Source organism: Strix uralensis, chromosome 4 (genome assembly GCF_047716275.1).
Source record: "Strix uralensis isolate ZFMK-TIS-50842 chromosome 4, bStrUra1, whole genome shotgun sequence".
Lineage (NCBI taxonomy): Eukaryota > Metazoa > Chordata > Aves > Strigiformes > Strigidae > Strix > Strix uralensis.
The window spans coordinates 115,938,352-115,950,507 of record NC_133975.1 but is presented as its reverse complement, the minus strand read 5'-3'; the positions used below and the strand labels follow the sequence as shown (position 1 = coordinate 115,950,507).

Below are 12,156 nucleotides of genomic sequence, written 5' to 3'. Positions count from 1 at the left end.
TAGCACACTTCTATTTATTTACTTTTTAACTGCAAAGCAAAAACCTACAGAAAGCACTTGATTAGGCTACATGGAGCCTTCTGAGAATAAAGAACAAGCAGCCATCCTTGTTCCCAAATTCTTTCGCCAACTGAAGAGTCATTAAGAAGTTTTAAGTAGGATTACTGCACTCGGCCGTTATTTTGGTACAAAGAAGGCTGTGCTACCACCATTTCAACAACAGGCACTGAGAAACAGCTGCAAAAAGGAGTAAGCGCTTTCACCTACTTGTGCTATTCCAGCAATAAAAGCATTAAAGCAGGTTGAAACACGCATTTTTTGTGGTGCAATCATGAAGCATCCTTCCTGCTGATCATAACCAAGCAGGACGTACAGATGGCGCTTGACTGTGTTGAAAGCTTTAGCGCTGCTGATGTCCGACTCAGCGCTGCTCTCATCCTTTGCCATGAATTTCATTAGCACAGTAATGAGCTGGTGGACAGTCTGGTGATCAATCCCAGCATCCTCTGGAAGCAGGTCTTTTATTGTATTATCATTCTCTGGGGAGGGTTGTCCTATTGGCACAAGAGAGATTTTGGTATCAGACACTGGGTAAGACTGTAAACAGTGTACAGAATATACCAGATTTTTTTTCCAGAGTTCATTGCTCCATTTCTGCCCAAATACACATGGCGAAGTCACAGGAGATAGGCATGCATTTCTGAGGGCAGTGTTCCTCCATTGCCTCAGGCTCAATAGCACAGTAGCACCTACTCTGTACACTGAACTCCATTTCTCAGCTTTCCCATGTTTAACAGAGCTGCTTATCTTCCCATCCCAGTGCACTTCTGTCAAATGAAGTGTTATTATTCCTTCACATCTACGCACCAAAGGAGAATCAAACCCCACTGCCACCAAATTCTCATCTGGCATGGTTTTCAGTCTTTCCTCAGCAAACATTAGTGGACATTAGTCCAGGGGAGAATGTACAAAACAGCAAAGGTAGGAGATGGAGAAAATTCTACCAAATAATGATTAAACAAAGAATGAAGACTTCCCCTTTTAGCACTGAATCCGTATTTCTCTCAAATAACTTGAGTCAAAATGTACGCACTACAATATATTATGTTTTGGGACACTATGTATTATGTCAAAACTTTTGACGACTTTTTCCCAGAGAGGAAGCCTAAGATTTGGTTTATAAACCATGTGATATATGGATTATATGGATAAGGAAATAATCAATCAGTCATGCTTTGCATGGGAATATGATGAGGTGAAAGACAAGAGGCTACTTACAAAGCACAAGGAAGCCTGGGTGCTGGCTATCACTATCCAAGCAAAACAGACACACTGCAAATAACAGTTGCCAACTGGACAAGTATTTTCATACTTAAATATTTTTTTAAAATACAATATTTCCAGTTACTTTTAAGACCATTTATCATTACTAGAATTCTTTAATAACTGCCTTTAGAGTTACCCTCTTCTAATTCACCCTATGTGTAAGGCCTTTTTTAGTGTTTAGTTCCTAAAGATTTACGTTATACTAACACTAGGAATTGAATTCATAAAAAGCAGAAGCTATTTCACATATCAGTGTATCAGATTCTTTTTATTAAATAATTCTGAATAAATGCATAGCTAAAGCACAGTATATTATCCCAACATGTTCTATTTTAAAACAGTAATTTTAATTGAATGTTTCTGTATAAATAAAATGCATTATATATGCATTATATGCAAAATAAATAAAAATTATTTCCACTAGGATAATCAAAGGGAACAGAAAATATTACTTTCACAGCACCAAAACAGGGCGACATGTGAAAATTAAGTTTTTATTATACCTATAATTTTAGTTTGCTCATTAAACACTAACTGTTAACAATTAAAATTAATTGTTACTAAAACGTAATCTGATGCATTTTCTGATCCATGGATAAAAATCTGTCTAACAGTGAATAACTGAGATAAAGCAAGCTGGTATGAAACAAGAATTACAAAATGACCTACTTGTTTTCATTTCAAGGATAAATCCTTTCAACTATTGGACATAGTCCTTACTTTTGCAAGAACAGTTTAAGTTGAAGTTTACAGGACAGACCCTACAAACAAGAGTAGCTCAAAGTATAATCTTAAAATTTCTCCTGCATGTCTGCATTAGGGTTACTAGCCAGCAACTAATATCCACTTAGTCTGTTAGAGTTACTTACATGCCTTAGGGTTTATATAAACTCATAGCTATATATTTATAGAAAATGCTAGAAATTATTTTAATATTCTAATTTACCCATATTCTCAATGTAATACGCTATTCTGACAAGGGACTCCTTTGCTGGTACAACTGCACGTCTTAGGTTCTTCACCAGCAAAACTGTAATTTTTTTTTCTATAATTTTTTAATATTTTACTTTTTTTTGGTGGGTGAGCAAAGGGGTTTGTTTGATTGGCTGTTTTGCTGAGCATGGGAGAAGGTTGCTATTTCTGTGATATGTGAAAATGAAAACTTGGGGAGAAATTTTCAGAATCACTTCCATTAAGAATAACCTTCCTTTACTGGTCTCACTTTGGTAAAAAGAAATCATGAACTCCGTATTATATAATATCTTCTATTCCAAACAGTTTTCACTGGGATTTTTATTTACAGAAACCTCCTTTCAAAATTAAAATTATCCAAACTTTTACTGGACCAAGATTTACAAATGCAAAAAGAGAACAATAAATTCTGAAATATTTAGAATCAGAAATACAGCAAGTACCATTTTCAGAAGCACATTAAAAATGTATATAGAAAATAACTTCAGCTTTGTAGACATCAGCTGAGAAATAATCTTTCCACATATTATATCCAGGTTAAAATTTTTCACAAAATTGTATCAAAAGGACACCGTTTTCATAAAGATGATATTGAACTGTTTTCTTCAGCCCTACTTATTTTCATCTCTATTACATGTTGTGAGACTTTCAATAAAACAAGGGAGGAGATAAAATGAAATGAGTTAAAGGATCATGGGGCTCTAAATCCTGGTTCTCCAAATAGAACTCAATTAATTAGTAATTAATCTGAAAAGATTAACCTATTTTACTTTCACTTGCTGAACAATGTAATTTAGAAGCTCAGTGATAAAACGCTCCATTTTGCAATACTAACACTAGTTAACAGATACTTCCTAGGACTTTTCCTGACATTTTACTTTCCAGAAATATTACTACACTTTCTGAAGTACTTTACCCTCACTGAAAACTATACAGCAGGACACAGTGAACAGAGCTTCACCCTGAGTAGTTTGTCATTGCTCCTCTAACGATCCAGTCTAGGGAATGTCAGTCACCTCCTGTTTTTACTTCTAATGTGGAAACTTGCAAGGAACCAGCAACAGAGAACCTACAAAAACTCTACAATCCAGTTTAGTTAACAGATCTTCAGAGTCCAGAAAACCTTCTTCTGCTATCTAAAATGGATCTTAAGTTATATCATGCTTGAACTAAACTTTCACTTCATTAACACATGATGTAGGGCATCCCGTACCAAATCACAATGTTTAGATTCGAACTAAGAATGCAAAACAAGAGGGCTCTGTCTTTACAGTGGCTATGGCAGCTTTTACCCCTCAAAATGTGTGCGCATACATATGCACTTTGTGTGTGTGTGTGTGCCTACATACAAGATATGTACACACACATCCCGCTCCCCCCTAGGAAAACCTTCTCACATGACCAAGCACACAGCCTCCTAGTTAATATACAGCCACCATTCCTGAATTTAATCTAGCCTTATGCCCACAGATCCATCTCTTCGTTCATGTGTCCCTTATATCAGGCTCCTTTACCTTCAAATTACTTTAAGGTATATCACAACAGAACATAAAACATCAGACCAAAATTATATCATGCTTCATCCCAGTTGTGATCCCCATGCCTATCAGTGAAACTCTCTAAGTGACTCTCCAGGATACTGTAGAGGATACATGAACAAATACATGATCCTGGTGTTTAATCCATACAGAACACACACTGAATTCAGTTTCCATTTGGACTGTGCAAGGATTACAGTTTTAGAACTAGAAAGAATGGACGACCATGAGGACTTGCTCATTCAAGTGGTATGTATAAATTTTTTTCTACAACAGATGCACAGCCTATGTTTAGGAGTCTGTTGCTTAGACAAATCAGATATGCTCAGTACTGTCAATGCAAAGTGTTAAAAACTATGAGTCAAACCTTAAAAAAAATTTTACAAAAAATTAAGATTTTAAAAAGAAATAATAAATACTGGGCAGGAGGAGAGGGACAGTCATTTGTCTCCTCGTTTCCAAAGCATCTGTGATAATTTTGAACTGTATTATCAGACTTTTCTTCATATCAGTGGTTCCGAGCTACATGCAAATTTTTATACATACTTTTTTAGTGGAAACTTAATTCGAAGTGATTAATTACCTGAGCCTAAAAACTGAAGCTCTGAAATACCAAAATACATCTAATAAAAATCACAATGGCTAACTATGCCTACTGTGAGATTGACACTTCTTATGTGACAAGCCCAGTATATAGCAGGCTAGTGGTGCCATTAAATGAAGAACAACCATTCACTGATACATCTGTTCATCACACCATTATTTCACTTGTTTCTTCTATGAGCCTGTGACAACCTGCACATATGTCCTGTAAGGAACTGGCTGATTTCCAGCTCTCACTGGGCTAGTATGACAGGGCTATATACCGCTAATTCAGAAGCTCTCCTGGTCCATTGCACAGCTTAGTCAGCGCCCACACTGGCAAGGTATCTTCCTTTCACCTGATCACCCAGTAAGCTGATCTGTTCTGATTCTGAATTTCTGCCTGTTGGAAATACTGCAAATCTTGAAGAAGGAATGTGAAAAGATCTGAATCTGAGATTTTTCACTTCCAAATGGTCAGTCTACACAGGACTCAGAGCAAGAACTGTCAGTAGTCACAATTATTTAGACATTACTTGGACTCTGCTGAGATAACTATTCCTCAAAAGCCTAACAGAGGGGTGACATCTTCACAACATGTCAATAAAGTAAGGGACTCGAGATGTCTATAAGCATACGGAGGAGACAAGTGTAATTTACAGTACAACAATCAGAAGCATTCTGTCTGCTGCCTCTAAAACCTGAAGGTCAAATACCAGGCTAAACACAGGTGACCCATGGGGCCAGCCTACTAAAGATTTACCTGTTCCTGTGGCAATGAAACACAGGAGGGTGAAGCACTGCTGGCATAACTGACTGCCTCTGAATAACCTCCTAGCAGCCCCAAAGTACTATTTACAACTGGGGGCAGTTTTCAGTACAGATCCAGAGCACAACTTCAATTTAAACCTTTTGGAACCATGCTGAGACATGATTCACTGTGCCTTTTAGACCACTTCCATCTTGCATAAGTTGATCTCATGAGTCAGCAAGACAGCCAGTGCTAGTGCCTTCTTTTTCCTGTATCATCAAAACACCCCCTTGTAAAACCCACCTGGTGTTTGCTCTGGTGTTCCTCCAAGAGCTGGAGCAGACTGCTCGTGTCTGGTCAAGCTCACAGCTTAAAAAAAACAAAACAAAACAACACAAACAAAAAAAACAAGAGCAACTCTGTTTAAAAAGGCAGTACTGACATCTTATACTTCAGCATATATTGAGTGCTACCATATTTATGTTCATTTACTCATGCACTGTTGTCAGGCAGTGAGTGTAACCGTTTGAATCATGTCACTTCTGTGCCCTATAGATTCTGTGCACTATATTCTATAACTAGTTTTCTCCATTGTTCAGTTTTGCTGGTACAAGAGTCACCATGCAGGAGCCCCTATGCAGGATCAGAAATTGATCAAGAAGGATTACCTAAGAGTTCCAAAGGTGGTGTTCATTTTAGAGAAAAGAAATCACCTTTTAACTTAACAGTTCAGCAGCACCTGTGTTTGAACATTTTATTAGGTCCTATTATATGGGCAGGAGCAATGTGAGAGGTCCAATTTGAATATCAAGACTGATCTATGTTTGTAAAATTCTCTAAATGCTTTATTTCTGCTTGGAAAGGTATCTGTACAGCGGTCCATACAGGCCTATGGTTTTCCAGCACCTAGGTCCTCCTATACAAGCTGGCAGGAAGGATGCGTTGTGTGGATATTGTTTTCTTAACAAAAGAATTCCGAAGATATCCAAAAGTTCATTTGAGACACTAACAGTTGTTTTTAAGATCTCTAGTATATGCTGCATACACTGATTAATAAGTACAATTAATAAATAAACTAGTAACAGAGGAATTCTTCTGTAAACACTGTATCTATTTTAGACAAAACTACTGTGTATTAGCCACAAATAAAAATTAAGATCTATCCGCAAACTAGTCTTGAAGCATTCTGTTCTGGCATTTTAAACAAACACAGCATAGACACAATGTTTGTCTATGTTCTTTGTCAAACTCACTAACTTGTCATTATCTGAATAATGCCCAAATGAGTCAGAAACCTATTATTTGCTATCCCAATTGAAAAAATACTGACAATTCCGATGTGTACCCAGCAATAGGATACGATCGTAAGGGAGAAGATACAGGTGTGTCACAAAAATATAAATAGATACTCAACGAATTTTGGTGGTTAAGGTTTCTGGAAGGGAGAGCGCTCTCTTTGACTCCACTGGTCCCTTCACACTGTCCCTCAGGGAACGCACACTCTTCTGACGATTACGTGCGAAACGAGCCCTCTTGATCTTCCACATTGCTGCATCACTGAGGTTGGCGACATTTGTCCGGACAGCAGTGATAGCTTTGCAAATGCAATTGACCAAGTTAGGATTCATTCCACAGCATGGTGAGGCCCTAATGCTGCCGAGTACCAAATGCAACTGGGCCCCAGGTCCCACTCAAGTCAAGAAAGCTTCATATGGGCTCAAGGGGTCCATGTGCAAGGCACTCATTTGCATGCTCTTGTTCTGAAATCCATAAAACCCCAAATGGCATAACTGTGTTTAAAAAATTATGCTGTTACTTCTTTCTTTAGAGATTGGACAGAAACAGGTTCTTGAAACCAAAACCTGAATTTCAGGCTAAGGGAATATGAGGTGCCCTCTATTTAAAATGGCAGAAATCTCACGAGTATGGATTACGTTTAGGGCACTCATACCCAAATGTGGCCTCTAGTTTTGCCTCACTGACCTCCTGTCCTGCCTACACCTATCACCCTGGATTTGAACAGCGCCTCCAAAAATCTGTGAGTGTGATTATGCGATTACAGTGGTGTTACCAGAGGTATCACTGCATGTCTTAATGGGGTCACCAATACTTTTCTATAGTGATGTCTACAGTGCATTCAAACCCTTTGAGTTTAATTATCTGAGCAACTAAAGCCAGTGAGCCCATCCTTTGCGCCACTTATGTCTTTGAAAAGGCAAAGAGAAAGGTTAAAAAAAACTTGAAAAATATATTTTGCATATTTTAAATCACTCCCAAATATTCATATTTAAAGATATGACCATACATTTGCAGCCAGAGGTGCTAGAAACTAGTGCCAAGATTCCCTCCTCAGGCCACAGCAGCAGTTCCCAGCTTTTGGTCAAGCTACTTACATATGGAGAAGAAAATACATCTGCAGTTCCACCCATCTCCTGTATGGATGCAGCAGCACCACCTGGGCTTTTTTAGGCACTGGGCTCCATGCAAATGTAGGAGGCGGCATTAGGCTGCTGAGGGAGCATGTGCTGTCCAAACAGCTGTCCCCACCTCCTCCAAGCAAATCAGATGGAAATAGATATGCCTCATGGGCCACCACTAGGAAGTTTTGAATTACTCAGCATGTTAAACTATCATGCACAAATTATTTTTAGCGCCCCACCCCCCAGTGAATGGAAGGAGACATGGTATCTCATCAAGAAACCACCTATGAACAAGACAAACATTTACAAACATTTGCCACTGCAGAAAGAGTTAACTGAGCACTGGCTCTAAGAGTCCATGTACCTCTTGTGCTGTGCCCCATACATTTGTTTGGTTTTTGAGGGTCATACAGCTCCTAGGGCTGTCTTTGTACAGACCACTACAGAACAGGCTCAGGCATGACTGAGACCTTTGCAAACAGCAGTGCTGATAGCATAAGAACATCTACAAAAGAAGAAGTGGATTAATACAGATTGCAGCTGATCATAGAACCAGACTGCATTTCAACCAAGGCTCGCAATCACATCCTAGTGAGAGCAAAACATGACACCCAAAGGTGTGACAGAATGTAGACTAATCTGTATTTGGGTAGTCAAAACACGCCCACTTTGAATTACTCTCTTTTGACCTGAAAGATTACTTGGTTTCGGAGAATTTATACAGGCGAGACCTACATCTCTCTCTCAGACCCTTGCAGGCAGCTGAAATTCCAGAAGCTGATAAAAAGTCATCAGATTGATTTGGACTCTGCTTACTTGTTGGGAAAGGGAATTCTTTGTTGCAGTCCAGATGAAGCTGTGCTTCCAGAGACAGGGTCTCAAAGCGATTCACAAAGAACTCCCAGCTCAAAGCTGGAATATCCGCTTTTAGAAAATGAAGTAGTAAAAGCTTACTAAGAATTGTGGGCCTGTCCTTGACAACTGTGTCAAACTGGAAATCAAGGCAGAGGCAGAGACCCTACAGAAAAACAAACAACAACAACAACACAAACAAAACAACACAGAACCAAGATGTGAAAACTTTTAAGCATTTTTTAAAGCAAAGGGAGGTCAAAGCTCACAACTTCTATTAATTAGTACAGGATAAAGGTTTAGCTCCTTTTTCCAACCAAGTCCTAAAGGACTAATCAGAACTAATACTACTGATATCAATGGAAAAGTAAGGTAAGGAGATAAATGAACATCATATTTATAATGTAGAATTTGCTAAGATTTTGAGGAATACAAAGGTATAGGCAAAGTTCTGTCCTACTGCACATTTGGTACACAATATCAAAGTATTCTCTTCACACACCCCTGCCTGAGAAAAAGCTTCTATTTAGGCAACTGAATCAAGCCCTCAATTACAAAAAGAATAAATCACCAAGCCCAAACAGAGGAATAAAGATAATGTGGTAAAGTGTATCGGAAGCACTTTGCCTCAAAATGCCTCTGTATTTTATTTGCACTAGAATTTTGGGTGTAGTGTCAAGACTTATGTTTGAGATGAAAACCCACACATTACATAGGAAAGTGCAGTATACTGGTAACAGTCTCAGTGAATTCAAGTTCTCTGGAAACTACTTTGAAAAGGCACTATATGGAATAAAACTAGCAAGTATTAACAGCTTTTTATAGGCATTAACACTAAACTTTTTAAAATACATATTCATACTATTCTCTATAGAACTGAATTGTGTACTATGAGATTTTTCAGGGTTTTTTTATCTTGCTTGTATACATAGATTCTGATCCACTTTCATATCTGCTTACTTTTAATCATGAGAATTCTGATTGGCAGGCTCTGGCAGGCTCTCACACATGCTTAAAGTTACATGCCTAAGTAAATCTTGAAAAGATTAAGACCATGTTTGGTTATGCTTGAAGGCATTTTCTCACTGTCAGCTCAGCAGGGTGTCATAAGACTTAGAAATTCTTTTTTTTTAAATATAAAAATGTCAATACATTTTAAAAAACATTTACAGCTTTCTATGGTAGCAGTTCAAATGCAATAGTAATCCTTTGCAATCAAAGTTTTTATGGTTGGACTTGAAGATATTAAAGGTCTTTCCAACCTAAATGATTCTAAGTTGGAGCTAGGACAGTATCATTTCCCTTGGCTATTCTGTGCCCGTGTCAACTGCAAGACCCATAAGGCTTGTCTGAAGAGGAGTTAGTTGTGACTGTGATGCTGTACACCTGAACCGCTTTGAACTTCAGTGAGAACTCGGATTCCTGTTTGAATGTATTTTTCCCATATAATGAACCTACCTGTAAAGCTGGCCTCTTTATGGTGTCAAGTAACAGCCCAGCTCTTGTAGCTACTGCTGGGTTGACATCTTCCACAGCAGTCAGGAAACAGCAGAATGCATGAGCCAAAGAGTACTTCAGTAGGTGGTTTTTTGTCACAGAGTGAATATCCAAAAATCTGCACAACACAGCCACTTTCTCCACTGTAGCAGCCGTGCCCCCAGACAAAGAAAACATGCGTATTAATTTAGGCAATAGCTTCTTTATGTCCTGATTAATATACCTCTCCTAGAAATACACACATCTGAGAAAGTAACAACAAAAAAATAGCTGGCAAGTGTTGCAACTTTAATTTTACTTTGATTATCGAAAATGTCTCCTGTTCTCCTCTATTTTACTGCATTGTTGCGCCATAGTTTTGCACCAGATGATCTCCAAAACTCCCCAAAGCAGCAAAAAGATAATTATGTATTACAGGTCTCCTCAGTTACAGCAAAGAACACTCTGCCTCTTCAGTGAAGCAACAAAGAGCAAACAGTGTATATTTCTCAGGCCTACCTGCTTCAAATCTCATCTTCCAATCTTTGCTGTTGAAATTGCTGTTTATGATTGTCCAGAAAATGTCAGCTCCATGGGGAAGTGAAAGTGCATGAAGAAGAAGTGGGACTGCCAGGGAAGAAAGCTGAGAGAACTCAGACTTCACAACTCCCCATAAGCTGGAAAGACCAAAAAGATGAAGCCTGCTTATAAAAACACTCTCTTGACATCCTTTCTTCTACATGTCTACACTGTATTGGTGGGAAGCACTTTCCACGAAAATCTGTATGAGCCATCCTGGGCATTTATGTGAATACTACAGAGTTGCTGGTAGGAAAACAGAGCTACTTGGAAATCTTCAACTAAAGCAGTTTTTCTTGAAAATCGAGGTTCAAATATTCTTCTACATTAAAACACTTCAGATTTGACCAGTTGGTCTAACTCAAGGCACAACTGCCATGGAACATAATCTGTGCTACAAATTAGCAGTCTCAGCACGATCAGCTTCAGCACACAAGCCACATGAACTCTCTTGGCACCACAAATGACTAAGATGTTGGGTGTTCACAATTTGCATATTTAGATTCAGGACAGATTCTCTGCTAAAACCTTACAGTCTCATCAGTGAAACCGATACAGAGCAGCTATAAACGCTGATGAACACACTCTATTTCAGCACATCACATGTTGATGTTTATTCAGTTTTTTGCAGAAATACCTTCTCCAAAGAGAATCTTAAAATGCACAGATTTCACTCTGATTCTAAATGAAAAAATTCCTCTACCTCTTAAAAATAAGGTGCAATACTGTTGTTCTCTCAGCTTTAATGCCCTATAAACTGTGTGTCTCTCCCTGCATCATCTTTCATTTTATTTTGTAGAGTCAGGGAAGATACCTCAGTCTCAGACAATGCTTTTATTCAATATGAGAAACTCTGACTCACTGCAAGACAAGTGGTGCATGAGTAGCCAAGATGGACAATGCAGAGTACCTTGGTTTCATTTGCAACTTCTTAGTTAGCCTGTGCAATGTGCCCTTATACAGTGCCTTAACCTTTCCACACTTCCCTACCACCCTTCGTTAATTTTCCATACTAAACCTACAAATTCTTTGATGCCAACAACAAACATATAGTTGGAGAACCGCCGAAGTATGAAGACAAAATATGCAATAAAAACCTACCTTGCAATCAGCATGTGATCTTGAATATAGGCAAGAAATTGTGGATGGTCCTTCCTTGCTATATACAGGCATTCTCCATGAAGACACAGGATCTTCAGACAGTTCAGCATGTTAAAAAGAATGTCTGGTTCTTCAAACCTTGACATTTCCTGTGTAAGCAGACATACGTACTACTCTCAACACAATGGCACCACTTAACCAAAAATTCAAACTAAACAAACAAGTAATCAGTGTTACCTGCAATATAGTGTATATGAGCTTCAAGGTAACTGGAAGTTGCTGATAACAAAATTTTCTTTCTGTGTCATTCTTTATCGCTGTTAAAAATGTAAGTTACATAAAATGTTGTTAAAGTTCTCCCATCTGTGGATTCAAAATGAAACTAACGAATGTCAAAGTGATGAGAGATAAATTAATTCTAGCCACAGTAACCCTGCAGTCAGTAAAGATACAACAGCATGGAATCTGGCATGTAATCTTTTTGCTTCTTTATATGTTCAAAGAGCCAAGATTTCTTCTAACACTTTTTTGAGAGCGCCACACTTTCTATCAGCATAAA

At 38.3% G+C, this 12,156-nt stretch overlaps 1 protein-coding gene across 9 annotated transcripts in view; it reads right to left on the bottom strand.

The window, feature by feature from the left end:
• UNC79 (unc-79 homolog, NALCN channel complex subunit) overlaps nt 1–12,156 on the bottom strand; it is a 114,643-nt gene that overhangs the window by 62,975 nt on the left and 39,512 nt on the right. For 6 of the 9 annotated variants that reach the window (XM_074868660.1, XM_074868663.1, XM_074868661.1 and 3 more), the window contains 8 exons: nt 11,835–11,914; nt 11,598–11,746; nt 10,437–10,594; nt 9,900–10,081; nt 8,406–8,607; nt 6,584–6,763; nt 5,473–5,538; nt 268–554 (listed from right to left, as the gene is read on the bottom strand). In XM_074868660.1, coding sequence (XP_074724761.1) covers nt 268–554; nt 5,473–5,538; nt 6,584–6,763; nt 8,406–8,607; nt 9,900–10,081; nt 10,437–10,594; nt 11,598–11,746; nt 11,835–11,914 — 1,304 coding nt within the window. The remainder of the gene's footprint in view (nt 1–267; nt 555–5,472; nt 5,539–6,583; nt 6,764–8,405; nt 8,608–9,899; nt 10,082–10,436; nt 10,595–11,597; nt 11,747–11,834; nt 11,915–12,156) is intronic. The other 3 variants (XM_074868662.1, XM_074868665.1, XM_074868666.1) reach the window with 3 other exon arrangements.